The sequence below is a fragment of the Epinephelus lanceolatus genome, chromosome 2, assembly GCF_041903045.1.
Source record: "Epinephelus lanceolatus isolate andai-2023 chromosome 2, ASM4190304v1, whole genome shotgun sequence".
In the NCBI taxonomy this organism is placed as follows: domain Eukaryota; kingdom Metazoa; phylum Chordata; class Actinopteri; order Perciformes; family Serranidae; genus Epinephelus; species Epinephelus lanceolatus.
Window position 1 is genome coordinate 18,974,296 of NC_135735.1, and position 24,000 is coordinate 18,998,295.

Sequence of the window (24,000 nt, forward strand, 5' to 3'; positions counted from 1 at the left end):
GGGTAAACGCTGACTTTGAGACAGAGGGTGAATACAGGTGTTCTAGCAAAGACAGTATGAGGAAAATAAATTGTGTTTTGACCATTAAAGTGTGTTAAATGTTCAAGTAGAGACTCTGAATACAAGTATGAACCTGAAAAGGAGCATAACAGGTCCTCTTTAACACCTATGTTTGAACTTGAACTGCATTAAATACTGAGTGGAGCAGACGTGGTTTTACTAACCTGGTTCAAACCAACCCCAGTTGGTGTAAGTAACCACACCCGCGGACCCATCCTCGCTCATCCACTGGTACTCCGCTGTGTTCTTAATGTCCTGCAGCCCGATCCAAAAGTACTGAGTGTCCTTGCCGATCTGCTCTCCAAGTAGACGGCTGATAAAGGCCTGCTCAAACCTGGGAAGAACAGTCAACTATGATGATACAAGAAAGTACTCGTGGGCAGCAACTGATGAGTGCCTGTGTGTATTTTTGATCAAGCAGTAGGGTCACCAGCTGAACAAACTCCTACCTGTTTCTAATAGTGATGTTGCAGCGATCTTTGAAGGATACTTGTTTGGTGTTCACTTGATAACACGAGTTGCCATGCCTCCTCCAGCCCTGGGGGATTGACAGCAGTGATACTTAAGCTACATTCAGTTTACAAGCAAACATCTGTCACTTTCATACATATTCCTGCTTCTCATACTCCTCCAGTCCTCTGTGATTGAGAGCAGTCAGATTCATGTGTTTTCACCATCACAGTCAACTGTGATAGTTTCCTTTTCGTACCCACACATCTCTTTCATTTTGGCAGTAACGGCTAATATAGCTACAGATCTACCTTTAGCCCATTTATGACTCATAACTAGAGCAAATGTCATCTGACCTTGACAGCAAGTACTCCTTTAAATAAGCACATGCAGGCTACTCCTTTCTTTTTCATGATATCATGATCATTGCTGACATATGCATGCAGCTCAAGAACAAGATATTCATGTGTAAAAGGACAGATATCACTTGCGAATGTGATTAAAGAAAAGGATCGCATTGAACAAAAACTCATCTGTGGAAAGGTCTTGGAGTCTTGACCTAAATTACATGTCAATTGCAAACAAAATAGAAAAAGTAATGCAAAACACTACAAGCTTCTGCTGGAAAAACCAGGTCAATAGAGCTCGTAAGTTGTGTGTTTCCATTTCGGTACATGGGAGCTTAAAAATCAATTTCTCATAATGTATTTCAATGGCTAGATGAAAATTATTTTCTGGTTCCGTTTGAATTGTGCCATGAATTTCACATATGTTTGTGAATTTTTAATATAGATGCAAAGAAGGCTACCATTTAGCAGGAAGAAGTTCGATACTGTTAGGTTTTGTGGACTACAGCTCTTCACTGCTCTCAACACGTATGATATACGTCACCACTCGCACTTGAAACATGGCTGTGTCTCTGGTACACTTCACCGCCTTCTTCCAAGGAGAGGACAAAAGCCTTAAGCGTGGCGAAAACCACTACAAGTCTGGACATGTGGAAAGTTTCAGCTATGCCAGTGGGGAGATGGTCGGTGCTGTCCACGCCAGTAGACGAGAGCAGCGTTACAAGGTTTCGGTGAGTATTATGACTCCACTAGCTAACTGACGTCACATAAGCTACATGTAGTCTTTCTCATTACGTTGTTTCCACAGCCTTTAACTGAAGAATCATACAATAAACTGTCAAACTCTTAACATGAAAACATATTATTTAGACCCACACAAAACATTTGTGTAATCCAAGGCAATTAATGACTGGGACCAGAAAATAATAATTTTCTCTCCATTGACTCCCATTCATATTTTCCGAGCCTAGAGGTCCGATGGGGGTCTACCACAAGGGGCGTGACTTACGAGCTCTATTAGACAATACTCACATCTTCAAAGCGACATCCGGGCTGTGTCGCTGATTCGTTGACCTTTCCTTTCTTCTGACACATAAAGGGTAGCCTCTGTGTGCAGTTCCCAATCTTCCAACCATGAGACTGTAGGACATGGACACAGATTTGATTTTGCAGGCCTCATATTAACAAGCTGAAACAGCAGATCATAAGAAAACAAAAAGCGAGCCACTCCATGCAAAAAGAATGGATGGAATGGGTGGGGTTACAAAAAATGCATGTGCTCACACCCATATCACTAACTCCCACACACACACATACACATGCACACACCTCTCCAGAGTAGAAGACACAGCTGGTATCCAAAATGGGCTGGACTGGTTGGTTTTGGTCCCAGTAGGTGAAGGTGACAGGCGCCTCGTCAATCCACTTGAAGACAGTGGGGTTCACGCCGGTACCGATCAGACCGATCCACACATCCAACAACTGGCCATCTAATGGACCATAACACACATATGAACATCAGTTTATGGTTATGTTTAAAATCAAGGTAACAGTCTGGTGAAAGAACATTTTGAATTCTTGTTTTAATTTACCTGCATGGAAGTTGGTGCTGATCATCTCTTTAGCGTCAACAGAGTGGAGGCTGGCCAGATAGCCTTCCCCTGCTCCCTCTGTGCTGTTACAGTGTATCTGGGCATCTGTAAAGTTTCCAGATTTGTCCTTGACTAACTTGTAACACCAACCATTCCAGGGGACCCAACCGTCTCCACACTGTGTTTCTTTATATACAAAAGGCTCTGTAGAGAGGGAGCAGAACAGATCGAGGCTGTTAGGGGGAAATCACTAATCTGACTTAAAGGTTTTCTGATATGTAGAGCAGGGACAAAGGGAGAGACACAGGAGGGATCTCACTTCCAAAACAGACAAAAATGCAATAGCTTTCATGTGGAAGGAGGGTGAAAGATTTGGTCATGTTGGGTGAACTGTGTGATACTACATGCTTCAAGCAAAGCTCCTAGATCCAAAGCCGGCTTTTAGTCATGTAAGCATTGCCTCTGTGGATGGCAATGCTGTTGTGTCATTCAGTCAGTCAACCACTTTGGTCCAGACTGAAATATCTTCACAACTACAGGATGGATTGCCATGAAATTTCATACGGAAATTCTTGTCCAGCTCAGGATGGATTGGAATATCTTCGGTGACAACCTGACTTTTTATTTAGTTATATCGTCAAGTTTTAATGGCGGCACAATGGTGCTGTGGTTAGCACTGTCTCACAGCAAGAGGGTTCCTGGTTCAAACCCAGGCTGGGGCAGCCCTTCTGTGTGGAGTTTGCACGTACTCCCCATTTCAGCATAGGTTTTCTCCAGGTACTCCGGCTTCCTCCCACAGTCCACAGACATGCAGGTTAACTGGTGACTCTAAATTGCCCGTTCATGTTAAAGTGAGCATGAATGGTTGTCTGCCTCTATGTGTCAGCCCTGTGATAGTCAGGCCACCTGTCCAGGATGTACCTCACCTCTCGCCCAATGTCAGCTGGGATAGGCTCCAGCCTCCAGTACAGCCTGACAGAGCCGCTGGCATGACTGTAGACCAAGGATACTCAACTTGCTTTACCCAGGGGCCACTTTTGCATAATGACAGGAGGCCAAGGGCCAGTTAATAAACAAACAATTAAATTTGTCAGATAAAGCAGCAGCCCTACACAGGTCAAGTGTAAGTAGGGGCGTTTCAAGGATTTGAGGGCATTCAGGGCTTAGCCAGGACCTTAGATCCTCCCCTGACACTTTTATGCACTCTGACTGGCACTATTCTAAATTCAAAGTACAAAAAAGAACCCCAGTGTGAATCAGTTTATTTTCATTGTGGATTAGAAAGAGGTCGCTGGGACACCTGATCGCAGGCCAGATTTGGCCCATGGACTGTATGTTCAGTATCACTGCTGTACACTCATGGTCTCGTTTAAGTATGATTCAGAAGGAAAATAAAAGTGCGGACAGTGAGGGCAGCAGTGCACCTACCTGTTGTAGCTGGTTGAGAGGTGTTGATGCTCTTCTTGCAGACGTATGGCAGCCGTTTGTTGCACGACTCAGATTCGTAGTTCTGTTTGGAGTTAAGTACTCCACAGTCTGACTCAAAAATCAGCGAGGTGGATGGCATTCCTGTCAAACACATTCCCACGCACAATACATAAAAATAAAACTACACCCTGATTGTAACAGCAGAGCAGAGGAGTGGCATTTACCTCTGGGTATCTTTCTAGGTTCGGTTAATCAACTGTGTGTCACACAGAGAGGTAATATAAAAGAAATGTGTGATGTTGCAATAACGGTTCAACACAATGCTGCTAGTAGCAACATTGACCTGTCGTAAATTACAGCAACCACAAAGAGCTCATATCAGCAGAAGGCCAGATGGCTGCAGTATCCTTGACGTTCCCACTACAGTGTTAAGTCGAACAACATCTTCCCTTTGAGACGAAAGAAATAAACAGCAAACATATTACAATAGCCACAAGGCTTTATAAAGCCTTCCATTCAGTACTATTAATGAGTTATTCAGCAACAGTAACAATCCCAATGCCACACTGTGCCCAAAAACCAGGCACAATGAGCTTCTTTACAACACTGGCCTCATTGTTTCTCTGAATGACACCACGTCTCAGTTTATAGAAGGGTGGTGACAACAGCAGATCACAACAGGATGCAGGGTTTTGGTGTAATAGGAACAGCAGGTGTTTCCAGTCATAAATGAGGAAATGTTGGGTTTAACCACTAACTGTTTTAATATTTTTAAATCAACATGTTTACACTGGTACTCTCAGAAGCGGGGCAAAGATTAAAAAGTAGCATGAGACAAAAGAAGAAAAAAAAACACATAACCATCATCACCTGTTTCCCAGCGCAGGACAGAGAGAGGGGAACCGTCTGACCACTGCCAGCCGTGAGAGGTGTCTAACTGGTGAAGGCCAATCCACATCCTCTCAGGCATATCCTCAAGGCCCTCCAGTACTGCACAATGCAACATTCACATGACATGGGACAAGTAATGCGTACATTAAAAAAAGGAAATAAGTTTAAAGTAATATGAATCATCGAGATAATTTGGAATTGTGACAACAACATAATGAAACACAAGGAAGGAGAGAAAAGAGAAGAGTGGGAGACACGTATAACAGTCAGGCCCTAACTGGGACACAAAACTGTGTGTACAGGTCAACTGAAGGGGCATCTAGGTTTAAAGTAGCTGGCACTATTTAAGGAAGCATGGTCAGCCTGATAAAGGGAACTGGTGTTGCTGTAGTCACACCTTGATGTGGTTTTCAACTTCTCGAAACAAGTTAGCACTGTAGCTGAAGTGTCACAAGTACAAGGAGGCAGTTGCAAAAGCCTTGTTCTCAAACAGCCAGCAGCATTAACTTAAGAACATGACATATTCCTGATGCAAGTCATGTCAAGACATAACAGGTTAGATCACAGTGATGCAAGCTCTGCAAACAAAAGACACTGCTTTTGGTTTTGATATTCCCACAGAAGTGCCTATGACCCCAAAACCCTTAAGGCCAAAACACACCGGCGGCGTCACTGACGCGACTCAAGTGCCGCCTCCAACACACACAAAAAGCGTCGTGCTGCGGGGCGTCAACTGGATTTCTATTGCACACTCCAGTCCGCTAGGCTGGGAAGTACAAAATAGCGATTTTTCAAGGGCGGCGAGGCTGGAAAAATAGGACAATAGCGTAAAGTGCCGCAGTGCAGCACGTCGACGCGCGTCAAGCTGCCGCCAGTGTGTGGGTTTGTAAATAGCAAATAATGGGGGCGGCTGTTTTGATGCGCGTCGTACGCCACCAGCGTGTTTTGGCCTTTAGAAGACACTAAGGACTGAAATGCATCCTTGAGCCTACGAGACTGTTTAGTTTACTTTTTAAAACATTTCTAGTGCTTGAACTTGTCTGAATAGTTTTCAGCTGATGTATCATGAGCATGAGAGTGGAAAAACCAACAGCACCATGAACAAGGTTTAAAAAAAGAAGAAGAAAAAAAACCACACAAAGAGCAGAAACAAGAAGTAGTAAAACGGGGTCTGTCTCAACATCCACACTTACAACATTGGTAAGAAGTCAGAGGCAGCCTCCTGTGACAAATTTATGGTAGATACCAACAAAACCCTGCGGTATCCGTTAGTGTGCAGATGATCTGCAGCACTTACTCTAGGTGAGATCTAATGAGGTCATATCAGTGCTCGTGCAAACAGATCATTCTCAGTCACTCTAGGCTCACTTTTAACTATATGTAAGTCATTACATGGAGCCATTTAGTTGTAGTTGCCTAGTCAGCTTAATATTATTACAGTTTTTATCATTATACGCTTTATAAACGTGTGTTAGGAAGCTTTAGATTGTGCAAATGCTGAATCCAATACGTCCAACACAAAGATGACGACTTTGCCTTCTTGGTGATTTTTGTTAGGTCACAGGTGGAGCAGAAACAGATGAAACAAAGGAGGCGTAGAAAACGTAACAAATAATAAACTAGTCTTACAGGTTTTGGAGTGGAGATCTTCAGGCCTCAACACACTCAGCAGATCAGCTCCCTGACTACGACATGAATCCAGAGCTTCATGCCAGGTCACCGCGGCACTGGATACAAACTCATAGCAGGATTCCTCTTCCGGCCCGGCAAACAGAGTCTGGCAACCCTCCTCTGCAAGGTCAAAGAGTGTCACTGTGAGAATCTAAGCATGTCATTTGGTTTTGTTAATGCCGGATGTAATTTATGATGATTTATTACAAAGAAAAACTAGCTGGCACACACCAGCTTCTAGTAGACAATTTAGGTCATTAATGTCATGACTGGGTCCTGGAAAACATCCAGCCATGCAAAAAAAAAGCCTACATTCTAAAATTCAGCTGCTGAACGTCTCAATAGTCAACATCTTGTCAAGTACAAGGGACAAAAATCATGAAGCTTATGATAATATAATACAACATGCCAGGTGTTAGACAGTGTCCCCTCTTTTGGTCTTGGTAATAGTCCGCTGATGTAGCACACCAGGACAGTCCAGGGAAATCTGCATCTGGGAGACACCCGTGATGCCAGCTGCCATTGTATTTGAAGGGAAACACACAGGGAGAGCCAGCAGAGTTCCCACCGGTGGTGTGGACAACTGCACAGAGAGGAGACGTGAGAAAAGAGCAAAGTCAAAGACCTGTTACACGCCTCTGGCATGGGTGTCATTTCCAAGAAAAACAAACATGTTTGGACAGTGATTTGTTTAAAATGAAGTTTGGTGTCTTGTGACATACACCAAACCACCGTTTCTTTTTCTCACACCACACCAACACACACTTGGCAGACCACAGTGAACAAAGGGTGTTTTCACATATAGTCCTATTTAAACAAACCAAACTCAGGCATGGGTGTCATTTCCAAGAAAAACAAACATGTCTGGACAGTGAATTGTTTAAAGTGAAGTTTGGTGTCTGTGATGTACACCAAACCAGCGTTTCTTTTTCTCACACCACACCAACACACACTCAGCAGACCACAGTGAACAAAGGGTGTTTTCACATATAGTCCTTTTTAAACAAACCGAACTCAGTCCTATTAAAGTGCACCAAAAAGTGGACCAACAGAAAAGAGACTTGGGTCTTTTTGTGTTCACAGTGTCACGCCATTTGAAAAAGGACTCAGTTTTCTTTCTGGTCAGCTTCAGCTCTGATGCGGCCTCAGTCCTCTTTCTGTTCACACTACATATATTGACCTAGCCTATTTTTTTTTACTTTGATGTGGAACTGCTGAAAAGCCCCTCGCTTTCAGATAAACTTAAAATTGGAGGAAACCCTCAGCGTTTCTGTGCTATGGACTGTTGCCGGTTGATGTATTCTACATTCCACAACTGGAGACATGCAGTATTTTCTACTTACTTACTACTTCTCGTCTTGCGTCCTTACCAGCATTACAGGCCGACATGGTTTTGTCTATTTTTCAAGCGTCCCAGTGCAACAGCATGTGATCTAGAGGACTAAATACAACGGCAAAGAGCAAATCAAACCTGGAGCTTTTTGTGTTCACAAGGCACAGGTTAACGTGAACCGCACCATGGCCTTGGTTCGCTTCAGAGGGGTCTGAGTTCTCTTGGAGTGTTCAGATATACACTGATCTGAGTCCATTTAGAGGGCTGAAAAGGACCAAGTGTGATAACACCCTAAGATGAGAGGAAAGTCTTTCTTTGGAAATGCTGTACAACATAATTGGACAAAAATGTGTTTATTTGTCATCCAAAGAACCACAAACACAGAAAACCTGTAGACATAGTTAGTATAGTATTGCATTTTGGCAATTAAAATTGATGAAACACTACATCTAACAGACTGTGGCAGTATCAAGCTATTAGAGTGGACCAGTGTATTCAGAAATCCCGAGGGTTGCACTGGTGCAGCAATTTGGTCTCCGCTGTCAGCAGTTTTGGAGATATCTCCAAATTAAACATCTCTTAACTCAAACATTTGGTTCCACTACAACTTCCCCGCCAAGCTCTGACATTGTCTCTAATGTGGTTAAAATATTTGGTGCTGGCCATGAGGCATCAACATACTACTTCCAGTTGCTTAAAAGTTTTGGCAGTCTGGGCTCTGGTCTTAAATCAGCCTGGGAGAATGATCTTAACCAAACATTCACAGAGCAGGAACGGAACATTTTAAGGAACAGTAAGAAAACATCACTGAAACTAGTGCAGTTTAAAAGTATAAACAGGACGTACTGGTCCTCCTCAAGGTTATCTAGGGTGGAATCAAGAGACGGCCCGGATTTCTGGTGGTGTGGGGTGAGTGTTGGCACACTCCTCCACATACTGTTGTCCTGTTGCACGAAAATTCTGCTTGTTTGCTCTGAGTGATCCTGTTCCTCTAAGACCCGTCTGCACCCCAGTCAGACTGGGTCCAGACATCTCTCATGCTAGGGAGAAAACGTATTGGAACAGAATGGAAGACGATCACTTTACCACCAGCCAGGGTGTGGTTCTCCCAACTGCGTATTGTGGCTGCACGAGGGCCTCTCCTTTAGGCTTATCCATCAGGTGGAGAAATACTACCCTAAGTGGGCAATGTTAACATACTGGCTCAAATCCTTCACAATTATTTAGAAATGTGTCACATGACACAGTTATTTTCACTGATCTGCCAATGATTATTTAGTATATATTTTTAGTATTGTTAATGTTCTTTTATTCAGTCCGTCTCAGCATTGTCTTATAAAACTGTAACTTTTTCAGACCTTATACTCTATTTTTACAGATTTTTTTATGGTTGTATGATGTATCCCATTTGATGCTGTTTTTTCTGTTCAAAAGAAAACAATAAAAATTGCTGATTATTAAAAAAAGAAATATCGAAGGTATAATTTTTTATACCCTCAAAAAATACAGATGCTTCCTGCATAATTCTGAGCAATTATTCAACTGTGCAACTGTTTTTTTTTATGCTACATTTAAATTTTATATCTTAAGTACTAGTATTAAACACTGTGGCAAAATGTGCATGCTTATGTGCGTGTTTATTCATTGCTCTATATTTACAAACTTTGTTTCATGCTCTTATTCTTCTTATAATTCTCTATTCTTTACATCGGAGCAACTCTAACAAATCATAAATTCCCCTCGGGGTCAACAAAGTATTTCTGATTCTGATTTTCAATTAAAGTGATAAGGAGATGCTGCAATTACATAAAATATTGTATGACTAGTATAAAAGAAAATGCCTTTGCCCCTGTTTGAGAGTACAGTAATATAACATCACGAGTGTTGTCTTTTCCTGGTTTAAAAGGCTGCATTACAGTAAAGCGATGTAATTTTCTGACTGTTCTGGCTGTTCTATTATTTGCCTTTACCAACTGAGTCATTATATCCACCAACAATCTAACTGTGAAAATAATCTGCGAAAGCACCAATAGTCAACCCTACAATATTGTAACAATATCTATATCAAGGTATTTGGTCAAAAATATCGTGATATTTAATTTCCTCCTCATCGCCCAGCCCTAACTGCCACATATAACTTAATCTTGAGGCTTCTTCCAACTACAAAAGCAGTTTATAGGCAACCTAATTTTATTCAACTGCCAGTTCACTCCCACGTACTCATCATCTCAGTTAAGCCTACTGATGAGTCAGTAACCGCTGCAGCAACAAGTGTCACCAGGTCCTCCATTAAGAAGGGCGATTATTTCCTATCTATTAATTACTCTCTCTGCCGTAGGTGCTAAAAACCAGCAAGACCTGTCTAAGCAGGCTAACTATTTTATTAGGTTAGATGATACCATATATGCACCTCACCATTCACCCTAACATCAGATCCTGCATGTTGGTGTATAGAAGAACTATAAATTAGGAGAAATAACATTCTATGACAAAGAAGTAACAAGTGAGCAAAAATCAAGTGCAGAAAAACTAATCACAGAAAATGTGAAAGGTATGTAAATGCTCCTTCATGCTAGTCTAGATCATCCTAGTTTGTGTGTTTTTATTTTTACAATTTATCATAAGGAAAGCATACACCGCTCACACTCATATTCTGTGTCCTCTGGATATACATCTAAAACTTTAATTCCTGCTTCATGTGTTTTTTTCTGACAGACATCAGCTCACACATTTCAGCAAAAATCCCTCTTAAAAAGGCAAATTGTTTGGATTATAAACATGAATTATTTGAAAAAAAATCCCTGTCACTTAATGCCACTTTAGCTCTTACACATGCTAATCTACAAATTTTTTTTTTTTTTATTAAACTCATACATACTACTATTATTATTATTGGAAAAATGTGCAGTTTAAAAATCTATTATTAACATCTAAACCTTTTCTGTCCACTCTTATAGATACTTACTAGTGTAATAAACAGGACACATAAGGGTATTGTAATTCCAAACATCTTCTCATATATCCACAAACCAAAAGTGAAAGCCAGCTTCTCTGATGCACTGCGCCACACAGCCATACGCACTATCATTTAGCACCCCTGAAGGAATTCCCCAGAAATTCTAAAAGGCACAGTTTTAAAACTCAGATAAACACATTTCAGAGATAGGTATTTTCCTTAACCTGGAATTTTGTGACACACCGTGTTGTTACCGAGCGTAAAGGAGTAATAATTGATAGGAATGAAGATAACCAACCAGTCAGGTTCTGTTTAAAATGCGCAAGAACCTGTTTGGTCATGTGAGACAAAGGCCAACGGAGGTAACACCTCTATATACAAGGGTGTAGCTTAGGCTCAGAAGGTTGAATTGAGGAAGTGGATAATTTCTAGTGTGTTACACTGAAAGACATAAATCCATTATTACACTCAACACAAACTGAATTCAATACAACTTTAATTTCTCAACTGATATTTTCCCCAAGCATTAGCCAGTCCTCAGAGCTCCATAATGGACATCACAAAGCACTCACCTTTTTTGCACATCGACAGTATGTAAGCATTTTCTCTCTTACACAAAACAAAATAAAACCACACTCACTGCGGTACAGCTTCTGGCAGATGCTGTCCTGGGATCCTCCTCTCACCCAAGTATCATTAGTGTCCCGTTTGGTGGTGACTTTGCCATCGCTGACCGTCAAGCCCATTTCATAAACAGTGTACACAGCTCCATCCAGGCAACGCCACCACAGCAGGATGTTGGCGCCACAGTCGACCAGGGATAATGCCTTGGTGCGGACGTCCAACGCCAAGCAGAGGGTCGTGTGCACGTGGAAGAGACGGTGACCTGAACCCCACTTCCACAGCTGGGAGTTGCTTTTTGGGTCACAGGAGGCAAGAGTCAAGTCTGTTGAAGCCCCTGTGCCCAGGCACTGCCCTGTGCTCGAGTGCTGGATGGTGAAAGCATCTTCATCTATGAGGATGAGACGGACATAGAAAAGAGTTTAAAATATGGCTGACCTCCACCTGTTTGTTGCTATACTCTTAAGATCTGGACTGGGCTCTGATTTGGGTTTCAAGGTCTATCTTTGTGGGCCATACAGGTAAAATCCCAAAGAAAATTGGCTCAAACTACTTACAACAGAAGCTACAATTGAGCACATTGAGATCATCTCCTCTGTATTTTTTTTTAGGGAAGGTTGGGGGAATTTGGATGTTTATAAATGGTTAGCCATTTCCTTATTTCCTGTCTTTAATTTCTTTCATATTGCCAAGAGGTTGCCAAAGAGATAATGAAAATATTCTGAAAAGAAGTTGCTCATTTGCCACATTAAAGCAGGGCAAAATCCCTGATAAAGGTACGACATAAGATAAATGTGTCTTTAAAATACTGTTAACTGCTAGACTGACCATTATCTTAAGATTAAATTTTTAATACCATGTAAAATAGTGGAAAGAGCTGACTATAGTGTATATATGCACAATATATATATATATATATATATATACACACATATATATTTAAAAAGTCACAACTGATGTGTGTTTATTGGACTATTTTGGCTCATTTATTTAAATTGGGCTACTTTTAAGGCAACAAATAAGAAAGTAAAAAAATTCCTGTCAGTGTAGTGAAGGCTTTGACACAGTAATTGGATCTTTATATTGGGAAGGAAATTTTATATAAAACATTTTAGTAGCTGCATATTTATCCAAAGAAATAAAGAGTGGACAGTAGGTTTGGACTTGTGAGAACACAGATCACAGCAAAATATGGAGCAAACAATTAAAAACAGCTGGCATACACACAGTACCTAATCACACAAGCTTTTAAAAATAGAAAATGATATTATAACACAGCATCACAGTGTAGTATTGTAGCCACTCAGGCTTCATTAGACTCTATGGAGAGTAAACAGTAGCTTAGCCTACGCACTGAGAGCAACACAGATACGCACATGACTTACACACAGCTCCTCAGGGGAGGAGGGATGAGTATGCAGTTTGTTTGACCTGTCACAATACGTTGAGGCATCAAACTCACGAGGATGGAAACAATGTCAAACTACTAACGAGTTAACCTAAGAGTTGTTTTTTGTGTTTGCCTCCAGCAGCTTTGACGCTATTGTCCTCGGACTCCTGTCGCGCTCCTCTGGGACAAAGTTTTACAGCTAAGTCGAAACTAAATGGCCGAAACAGCTTCGTCATAGTTGAAAACACGAAAAGTGGCACAGAAATGAAAGCAAAGTGTCGGACTTACCTTTGTCGTTGGCCTGCGAGCAAGTTCCCAAGAACACAGTTGTGTCCAACACAGTCAACAAACAAAGGCAAAGTGTCGCTGTGGGTATTTTCAGCATGGTCACGGCTCAGTGTTTTTGATGGATTCATAAAGAATCGGCCCTCCCGGAGAGTCGAGCTGTGGATATAGGCCGATCGATAACTGAACTCCAAACTCCAAAGCGAAAGTGATCAGATAACTAACCTAACCCAGTTCTCCCAACTGTCAGCTGTGTTATCCACAGTCCCGCTCCGACGGCGCCGTCAAGTTAACGTCACTCACAGTGAGGGAAGAAACTTCCGGTCTAACGTCTTAAATAAAGTCGACTAACTGCTGTTCAGGAATGATATGGAGCAGTGAAGGATGACAGGTTGTGACGCAGGATGAAAATGAAAATATTAATTTTGGGACAAACTATGACCTACCCAGTCAAACATACGAAACTGAAATTATTTAAAAAAATAAATAAATAAATAAATAAATAAATAATAATAATAATAATAAAATAAAAAAATAAAATGCTAGTGTTAAATCAATATTCACTTTACAATACTAATGATGACGCACTAAAACAGAGTTCTAATCATAGAAATATTTTTTTTATTTCAATGGTCATGCCGGTTAAAATGGTTCACCAAGTCAAAAAAAAAAACAAAAACAATACAATGAATGCAAAATTATGTCAAAAGTCTTAATAAATAAATAAATAAAATATAAATAGCTAAAGCAAACTCATGACTCACTGAGTGAAGTGAATTATGAGACACTAAGTCAAAATTTATTCTAAGTCAAATAAAAATAATATATGGACTGCTAAATCTAATTCATGACCTGCTGGGTAAGGTAAATTATGAGACATGAAGTCAAAGTTATCACTAATTCAAAAGTTTTTAGCTACTTCAAACTACTGATAGGCTACCAAATCACATTTATTAAATACTAAATAATAAAAAAAAATATTAAAAAAATAATAAAAAAAATATTATTCCATAATATTGACTTCCTGACTAAAAAAATTATAAAATAAAATCTGAAATACTATCAAATTTAGACTATGACTTGCTAAATTAAAACAAACAAAAAAATATGCTATATATATATATATATATATATATATATATCTCAAAATTGTGAGACACTAAATCCAACTTATGACTCATGAATTCAAATAAATTATGAGACACTAAGTCAAAATAAAATCTAAGTCAAAAATTTGGACTGCTAAATCCAACTTATAACTCACTGAGTAAATTACAATAGACCAAGTTAAAGTTATTGCTAAGTAAAATGTTCATGCATGCATCATAAATCTGACTTACTGAGTCAAATTAATATGGCTCCTGACGATGAAGTAACATATGTTTTTGATACGAAATCAAACAAAAAATAAACATAGTATCCCAAAATAATAATAATAATAACAATGTGTTTAGTAAAAAAAAATGGAAATACTAAATCAAAATTAGGCCAAAATATGACTTACCAGGAAAAATTGAGTCAAATTTATATGAGACAGGCTATTAAGTCGAATTTAATTAAATACTAAATCAAACCAAAAGTATATCTCATAATACTGACTTGCAAAGTATGGACTAAATAAATAAATAAAAACAAAATAAGCTATGACCTCCTATGTAGAAAAAAAAAAGTTAAACCCATGAGACACTAAATCCAACTTGAGTCACAGGTCAAGTAAATTATGAAATAGGCTACTTAATCAAATGTATTAGGAAACTAAGTCAAATAAACTATGAGATCAAATCTGACTAGATCATAAATTTGACTTGACATTTTGACTTGTGCTATCTAATAATTTTGACTTATTTACAGTCTGTCTGATCATCATATTTCATACAGGTTAGGCCTGACACTATGATTTTGAAGGCGGAGTGACTCCTCTTCTGTCTCTGCCCTTGCATTGTGTTGCCCTTTGCGCTGGTGCCCACCCTTCACATTCCCAGAAAGCCCTGATATTCTCTCCAATTACCCACTTCACGCCCACTCGGTTGTTTCTGTCAACTGAAACGCACGCTCGTTGTGTTTGTCATTCACCAGCTGCAGTGGAGTGGAAGTGCAGCAGAGCATTATTTGATTGTCCTGTGTGCACTGTAGCTCCTAATGGTTTATTTGTAAAGGTAGCAGGTGAATTATTAATCACTTTACATCCTGATGTCAGAATCTGTCAGAGAAACGCTCAATAGCTGCATTTTTCTCTCTCATGTTTCCATTGTTAGGCACTGCCAAATGCTGACACCTTTATTTAGGGCAGTCTAATGGCTTGGAGTGGGTCTTATTTAGATCAATTCATCGTTAGGGGATTATTATATTTTTACACAAAGGCATATAAACTCAGCACTGGTTCCACAGAGATAACAGGACTGTCTCTCGTTTTGTCTTGTCAGTGATCAGAGGTTACTGGTAGATTATTTAAACGTGAAAAGAAAGATTTCTAAGAACAATATCAAAGAAACTATAAGATAAATTATCTCATTTGGAAAAAAAGAAAAAGCAATGACCTACTTTGCCTAATCCCTGCATCAGAATTACAGGGACTATCACCTTTTTCTTAAACCAGACCTTCAGTAAGTTTTTCCCAGGAACCAAAATATCAGCAGAGGTCTCATCCTGTCCAAAACAAACTATGATTTAAAACAATAAAGAAGAGTAAGACGACATACTTGATTAATCCCAGAGGGGAAATTCAATGTTTTTCACTCTGTTGTCATGTACACACAGGCCTGAAATACACACACATGCACAAACAGGACCTATACATGCATTAAATGGAGGGATGTCAGGATGGGGAGGTTACCCTGGGCAGTTGGGGGTTTGGTGCCTTGCTCTGTCTACCCTGGCAGTGCCCAGGCACCTCCCCAGCTGCCAGTCCATGCTCCATATTTGGTCCGGATGGGCACTTGAACCAGCAACCTTCTGGTTCCCAAGCCAAGTCCCCACAGACTGAGCTACTGCCACCACACTTATTTGTCTTAGATTACAGTAAATTGAATTTCACTGGGTTCTGAAGTGTTGGTCAGACAAAATCACACGTTTGAAGATACTACCTTAGGCCCTAGAAATAATGTGATGGGCTTACACTCAAATAATTAGTCCATAAATCAAGAAAATATCGACAATGACAACGATCATTGCCGTCAGCCCCAAGAAGGATTCATTCAATTTTCTTTCACCTTAAAAAAAAAAAAACAGTCTGTGTGTCTTGGAGAGGCTGGAAGGCATGAAAGGCCCCATCTAGAGTCAGTGTTTGTCCATTCTGGGCTACTGTAGAGACGTGGCTGGCAGTGCAACATGCTGAACTCTGTGGACCTGCTCCCTATGTAGATATAAGCAACTCATTCTAAGGTGATGCAAACACAATGATTGTTATTTTCAGGTGTTTATACACTAAAGAAAACATACTTATTATATTTCATTTCTGCCAATATGAAGCCACTAAAAATTGAACATACAGGACCAACGAGCAATTTTGCTTCAAGTCTGTCTGGTTGTTTTTGCTCACATGAATGTCTTTTTATTGTCCCTTTATTACTGTTCTATGAAAAAAGGAAACTTGACCTTTGATATGCCAATGTGTGGTGATCCTGAAACATTACAAGTAAGCTTGTTGCATTTTAACATCACTCTACTGAGAACAGAGCACATTTTTCCATAAGGAGTGGCCATAATTAGATAATAAAAAAGCAAATGACCAAAAAGTCCATAAGCCTGAAACGCTACAGTGGGTAAAGATGAGTGCACATTTAGATAATATTACTGTATAAATTCTTCTATAAAGGCAAAATCGGTTATTTTGTAAAAAAGGATGTTGCAGGAGGAAACAGCCCATCATTGGTCATGCTGAGGAGAAACTCTTTTGTCCTATTAGATTTAAAAAAAGTGAAGTAATTGATGGACCAAAAAGGGGAAATGTGCTGAGGATTTCACCAAGGATTTCCTCTATTTCTTTGACTCCTCTGTTACTCACACAACAAGATTCAGTGATGACACTGTTGGGCCTGACTTCAATTTATTGAAACGCATACAAAATTGTGCAAAATACATCAACTAACTTGCTTTCATGACCAGACAAACGTGAATGAGAGAACGACTCCAGTTACACCTTACACATTTTCTGTTAGTTTTGAACATACAAAAACTCTTTTATCAATATACAGCATGTGTACTTACAAAAATAAAATAAAAAAGTAATACTGACAACTTTGCTGTACCATGTGCAGCTCCGACAGCTCCTTAATTCTGAATGAAAAATACAAATTACATCACAAATATCACTGTACTTTCTGTTCTGCCGCCAATCAGCGTCTTATTTGTGAAGATTTTCTTTCAGCTGTTTGAAACCTGTGAGTAAAACCTCTCTTTATTATCCAAATATATACCAATTATAATTGATCAAATCCTCATAATTCAGGGTGATAACAAACATCAAGTGTTCAGTACCATTTCTAACAGGTTTAACTCTCTCTGGCATCCCTTCTTCAACATTCTCTTTTATGTGAACTTTGTTAGTTTATCAAACGCGGGCTCTTCAGTATCAACACACCACATACCTTCATAAACATTTCTCACATTTAAATGTTTTGAATGACTGAATGGTGTTGAGAGCAACTGGGATCCTTCAAACACATCCTCAAATTACAGACAGAAATGCTTGCCGTCATCGTCTCACCACTGTCCTGAGGAGTCACAGATTTACAGTGTCATGTGGCATTCATACCTGATGGCGATACGGCGGGAGGCAGACAGAGAACAGGAGGGCGACAGATACCTTAAAGGAGTCATTGAGTGCTATTCTCCTGAGTGAGCCTCCAGGTCCGTGATCAGCACATTTCCATCCGACTCTGTCGCCTGCGAGCTGGTTTGTCTGTAATAAGCGCTGCCGAGCGTGGGAAGGCCACGAAAACGTGATGCGCTCCTCTTGTACACAAACCACATCGCTCCTGCCAGCAGAGCAAAGATCAGTACGGCCACCAGCACCGCGGCGGAGATGACACCATGATGTAGACCTGAAAAACATAACATGATAGCTTTCATGTAGACATATTTTAATGTGTGGTATGATGGCTCTCTCTTTGAAATACATGTATAGTGACATAAATAGAGATACTGTATAATTATATTTGCAGTAGTGGAAGAAGTATTCAGATCCTTCACGTAAGTAAAACCAGCAAGATCATACAGTACTCGACTACATATAATAGTCCTCTTCAAATCTTAAGTAAAAGTATGAAAGCATTAACAGCATACTTAACTTAAAGAGGCAGTGTGTAAGATTCATTGGGATTTAGTGACATCTAGTGGTGAGGACTGCATATTGCAATTAGTATTTATCCTTTGGCTCACAAGGGCTACCTACCAAATTTTAAAGGAACACTGTAGGATTTAGCGGCATCTAGCATCGAGAATTGCAGATTGCAACCAGTTGAAACTTCTCCTGCTTAAAATTCCTTCAGTGTTCATTGTTCAGAAGGTTTTTGCGGGGAGCCAAATTATCTACAGAGGTCTCTTCCTCTCAAAAACAAATGGACACGATGATTTAAACCAATAAAAACACTGAATGAAGCAGTTTCATGTCACAAGTCAGTGTCTCTCTGATGTTGTTAAGCAGCCGCTAGCCCAGCACCTGCCCATCTGTGCTCATCTTTTTTCGCTGATAACTTAAGATCCAGACAATCAGGAAGTTTTTACCAAGAGCCAAATTATACGCAGGGAACTCTTCCTCTCCAAAACAAACAGACCTGATGATTTAAACCAGTAAAAATGCTGAATAAAGCAGCTTCACATCACAAATCGGTGTTTCTCAGATGTTGTTTGGCTCATCAAAGATGCACCAACCCAGCACCTACTAGTCTATGCTCACCTTTTTTTGCTGATAACTTAACGTCCAGACATTCAAGAGGTTTTTACCAGGAGTCAAATCACACACAGAGATCTTTTCCTCTCCAAAACAAACAAACAAACAAACAAACAAACCCAATGGCTTAAACTGCTGCGGAGGGGCTGCTAACTACAGTGGCAGACACGGGAACACAAATTACTCTATCTAGAGCCAGTGTTTGATTTGTCCTATCTGGGCTACTGTAGAAACATGGCAGTGCAACACTGCGATCTCCTTAGACAAGACCCACACCCTATGTAGTAGATATAAACAGCTCATTCTAAGGTGACAAAAACAAAACAATTCTAATTTTCAGGTGGCAATAAACTATAGAAACATACTTATTATATTATATTTCTGCCAATATATCCCTCTATATCCTACACTCTGGACCTTGAAAGAGTCAAAACTGAAAGTATTCACTGTGCAGTAAAATGTTCCCTGTCAGTGTTTAACTATTATGTATGATGATTTTGGATTCATATTACTGCTGCATTATTGGTATGTTGCATGTTTCTGCTGTAGATGTTTAAGGTTGTGCTCATTTTAACAGCTTTACTTACTGTTGGGAACTTTAATCTAAAGCAATGCATCCTATATTTGTAGCGTCACTTTCCTGCGAGAATTTCCAACAGAAAAACATTTCTGTTTTCAGCTTCTTGACGATGCATTTTCCAGCTGATCCAAGAGGGTTTGTTTATCTTACAAGCAGGAAAAAATTCTCAACCCATAAAGGAACACTTCATCCTTCAGTTATCACAAACATTTAAAATCTAAATCATCAAATTTAGAGATACATGTTTTTCAAGACAGGAAAGGGATGAAATTTGTCATCTGAAAAGTAACTATACTATACTATTTACTATTTGCCAAGTATCTTGAATATGTACTGAAGTACTCAAGCAAATGTACTCAGTTACATGCCACCACTGTGCATTTGTAACATGCATCACATAATATTACAGATTCTGTAAATGATGATTCACTCTCACCACGTCTAATTATACACTGTATCCTCACTGAGTTTGTAGCTGAACAAATGTGAAACAGCACGCTCATACTTAAGGCGCCTAACCAAAATGTAAATCATTCAAATTAAAGTGCACTTTACCATTTAGCGGTTCCACTTCAACCTCAGTAACTGCATCTGCAAAAGAACACATACAGTGATGTTCAATACAACTTCTCGTCTATCATCTTGGGTATTCAGACCACATGCTACGAGCAAAGAAGAAAATCAATACTGACATTACTTCTCAAAAGCTCATCGCTATGAAATGTGATCTTGTTCAAAAAAGGTGCAGCCAAGTTCATATAAAAAATAGTATAACAATCTTATTTTAACCCTAATTTGTGTTTCCAGCTATGTTGTCCACCTTGTATCTTTGTGCAACTCTGAAACTGCACTGGCTATTGTAGCTCTTAGCTTTCTGTGGCAAACACAGACTTGGATTTCAGGCTGTGGTTTTAGCCTGTGTCTGTTGTTTGGTGCTGGGTATGTAATGTGCAGGAAGTTTACTGGAGCTTTTTTGCTATAACACTGATGACAGCGAACAGAAACACTAAAGTGGTGGGCTGGAAAACCTAAAAAAAAAAATGAGCTGAAAGATGCTGAAATGTTCTGTAGAGTGATAACTACCTGTGAGTTCATGACTACAACCGAACCTTTTCACATACTAGTGGTCATGTGATCAATTGTTAATATAAATATACCGATTATAACCACTTTAAATTTTGTGGATATGATCAGCTTGAACAGCTAGATCCAACTGTTCCTTGGTCCTTGGTAACTTAAGTAAATAAGGTCTTTGCATTTGTGGTTCTAGATGGTTCTCAGGAGTGCCAATATTCCTTGAGAAGGCCCCTGATTCAACTTACCTGTGATGGTTTTGCAGACGAAGCCGAGCCGCTCGCTGCACTGTGATTGATGCCACACACCGTCAACCACCCTGGTAGTGACACAGAAGTCTGCAGTCAGCAGCTTGGGGTCTGGGGCTTTGTTGAGCCAGTTGGTGTAGTCCATAGGCGAACCATCCACCCAGGCCAGAGAATCAGCTAAAAGCAGAGGCCATGATTTAATAAAATAGGATTGCAGGGGAATGTGAACATCTGAAAGGTACGAGAGATTCTTACTGTCAATGTTGAAGTACATCCCCAACCATACAGTGTGGTGGAGGAACCCTGACGACCACAGCTGCTCCAGAACAAAACGATTCTCTGTCTCACTCTCAATGGTCAGGACATCTGAGGTGTTGACTGGAAAGGGACAGCAGCAAAGAAAACTCACAAGTACTGTGCAGTTTAAAGGACTAGTTCAACATTTTGGGTAAACTGTTTACTCACTTTCTTGCTGTCTTTGATGAGAAGTTTGATACCAACCCTGTGTTAGTGAAGTAAATATGAAGCTACAGCCAGCAATCGTTAGATTTATCTATTTATGCTGGAAACAGTCTGGCAATAGGCTGAGACTCCAGGAAGTCAATGCGCCAGCCAAAGAAATAGTCAGGCACGTAACCCCCTGGACAACCACAACTGCACATTACATTTGATTTTTTTCTGCATTAATTTAAGAAGACAAAGGGACCTTATCTTACACCTGGCACATAGCAGTGTGCTGTCATTGCATCAGTTTCAGGCCGATGCAATTGTAATTTTCATGGCGAGCACCCTTGTTGTGTATATAGTAAATGTATTTGTGCCAACTGGCATGTAGGTCTTTAAATGAGGTGTGATCAGGTGCATCGTTGGTGTATTGCTATTTTGAGGTGGCAGAAAGTGATTGTGCCGTTGACCAACAAAAACCTGGTCTTAAGTCAGAACGGCGCAGTATTTTCCTGCTATTTAAAGGGCGCATTATTCAGATAGTAAAATGTGAACAGGGATGCAGAATAGATTAACGCTGGGTGAAATAATACATCATTAATGACGAGAATATTAATTACATCCTGAAAAATGTGAACATAGCAGAGAGCAGAGCAGAGCTGCAGAGATTCTGTCCAACCCCCTATTAAAAAAGACACTGTGTGCATCTATGCACGAGGAGTAATGTAATTTTAGTACTTTTTTTTTAGAAGCTAAAAGTTTAGTTATGTTTCCTCTGTCTGGTTTAACTTCTGTTTTTAATTTTGCTGTTTAAATGTCTCATGTTTTTTGCTGCAGTGACCTTAGTGCTCTTACTGTACTTCCACTACTGTACTCTCCACAGAAAACCACTAACTTCTCCAATTTGCCAAATTTGAAAATAGCAGTGCCCCAGGTGCAGATGCATCTGACTTTTAAAGGGAACTAGAGATGACACTCTTGTTAGTTGAATTCATGTTAGGCCCAAAACACACCTATGATTAATCAAGGGATTGAATAAGACTCCTTCGCTCCTTGCACCTTACTTTGCATCCAGATTATGTGCCATTTAGCGAGCAGAAGTGGTTGGACACTCCACTAAATGCACTTGCACCATGCACTTTAGACCATGCGCTATAGATCGTTTGAATAGGGTCCATAATATGTAAATGAGTAAGCTGTAGAGAGCTGTTTACCCCTGTTTCCACTTTTCCACTTTCCCCAAATCTCCTTAATCTCCTCTTAAAAACAAAAAACTGGGTGAGTATCAAGTAAAACACTGTAAATTAAAAGCACCAATGGTGTAGAGTATATAACTCTAAGTCTTTTACCTATTTCCTCTCAGTGATGTTTCAAATTAAGAGCTCAACCACAGTTTTGTACAGACTGGTGCTTCTTAGAGCAGTTCCTCCATTTGACCTGTAGGAGGAGTATGTATCCATTCTGCAGACTAGAGTGAAAAAGCAGCCAATTCTTTCATCTATTTTGCCAACTATCCATAATAATATCATTGTCACCTGGACAGAAATTCAATAGAAACTGGCTATAAAGGTAAAGTATAACCAGAATCATACCTTAAGTATCCCTACCTTTCTGCCTGCAGTGCTCTCTTGCCTCTTCAAATGTAAGTTTCTGCACCACAGGCTCAAAGCTGTAACAGCCATGTCCAAATTTCACCCACGTGGAGGGACACGCCACCTCATATGAGATAAATGGTTTACTGCCTGTGAGAGAGAGAGCAGGAGAAAGGCAGAAAATCATGAGTGACAGAAACCCAGCAGCTGAAGAGATGCGGTGTCGCGTGCTCAGATTTTCCAGCTTGACTGAACTAACACTGACTTGGTGGGTGAAGATGACACAGGGCTCCCGGTAGCTGAGTTTCACAGTCAGCTCTCCGCCAGCCTCCGCTTACATCCATGTACACACACTCTCCGGTCACAAAGTCGTCATCGTCGTCGGCTGCGTCCCAGTGTGTGTACACTGTGTCACTGCCATCTGACCACTGATAATTAATGCCGTTCTGGAAGGAAGCACAGTCACCAAAGTGTCAGTCGAGAAGCTACACTTGTGATGGCACTTACAGTAACACTCAACACTTGTCTCACATGGACCTCTGACTGTGCTGTTCTTTACTGTATTGCATCTTTTACATGTATGCTAACATTAGTTTATTATATCAATTAAAATATATTACTTTTTTGATCGTGCTTACTGAAATACTGTATCTGGGTTTGTCTTTCTAAACTTAGAAGCATTACAATATTTATATATAATATAAAGACTCGAATTAAAACCTTAACAAAGAAAAAGTAATGTCCAGTGCTTTAGTGAAGGACGTGTTTGTTTTGAAGGGAGTTTCCAGCTACTAATTCACCAGAAATGAAACACGCTCTGTTTTCTACAGTATAATGATTGAACATGACTTGCACCCGTTATAATAGCTACTAATCTATGACAAACACTCAACAGTTATTTGTTAGTACTAAACTAGGATGGCTGCTATACTAATGAGTATGATGAAATCCAAAAGAACAGAATTACTGTAGATGGTTAATGAGACAGAAAATGAACAAGATCAGGCAAGACAAAAACAAAAAAGAAATGAATTAAAGGTTGCGGAGAGAGAGAACTGTCACCCTCACTTCCTCTGTTCATTTCTCTCCATGACTAAGACATTCCAAGGGGGCTCAGCGATACTTGAATCCAAATGTTAACGCTCTGG

General features: G+C 40.0%; 2 protein-coding genes across 3 annotated transcripts in view; both read right to left on the minus strand.

Annotated features, from left to right (window-relative positions):
* ly75 (lymphocyte antigen 75) overlaps positions 1-13,361 on the minus strand; it is a 35,180-nt gene extending 21,819 nt beyond the window's left edge. Inside the window, exons 1-11 of the mRNA XM_033628981.2 lie at positions 13,028-13,361; positions 11,369-11,740; positions 6,849-7,022; positions 6,398-6,559; positions 4,748-4,867; positions 3,878-4,018; positions 2,450-2,653; positions 2,187-2,347; positions 1,890-1,997; positions 510-598; positions 225-394 (exon numbers count right to left, since the gene is read on the minus strand). Of these exons, the coding sequence (XP_033484872.2) occupies positions 225-394; positions 510-598; positions 1,890-1,997; positions 2,187-2,347; positions 2,450-2,653; positions 3,878-4,018; positions 4,748-4,867; positions 6,398-6,559; positions 6,849-7,022; positions 11,369-11,740; positions 13,028-13,124 (1,798 nt within the window). The 5' untranslated portion in view covers positions 13,125-13,361. The remainder of the gene's footprint in view (positions 1-224; positions 395-509; positions 599-1,889; positions 1,998-2,186; positions 2,348-2,449; positions 2,654-3,877; positions 4,019-4,747; positions 4,868-6,397; positions 6,560-6,848; positions 7,023-11,368; positions 11,741-13,027) is intronic.
* A 3,689-nt stretch (positions 13,362-17,050) lies between these two features.
* Positions 17,051-24,000, minus strand: part of pla2r1 (phospholipase A2 receptor 1) — a 31,568-nt gene continuing 24,618 nt past the window's right edge. For both annotated transcript variants that reach the window (XM_033625009.2, XM_033625018.2), the window contains 6 exons: positions 23,118-23,298; positions 22,868-23,002; positions 21,072-21,194; positions 20,817-20,993; positions 20,050-20,085; positions 17,051-18,066 (listed from right to left, as the gene is read on the minus strand). In XM_033625009.2, the coding sequence (XP_033480900.1) occupies positions 17,849-18,066; positions 20,050-20,085; positions 20,817-20,993; positions 21,072-21,194; positions 22,868-23,002; positions 23,118-23,298 (870 nt within the window). In that variant the 3' untranslated portion in view covers positions 17,051-17,848. The remainder of the gene's footprint in view (positions 18,067-20,049; positions 20,086-20,816; positions 20,994-21,071; positions 21,195-22,867; positions 23,003-23,117; positions 23,299-24,000) is intronic.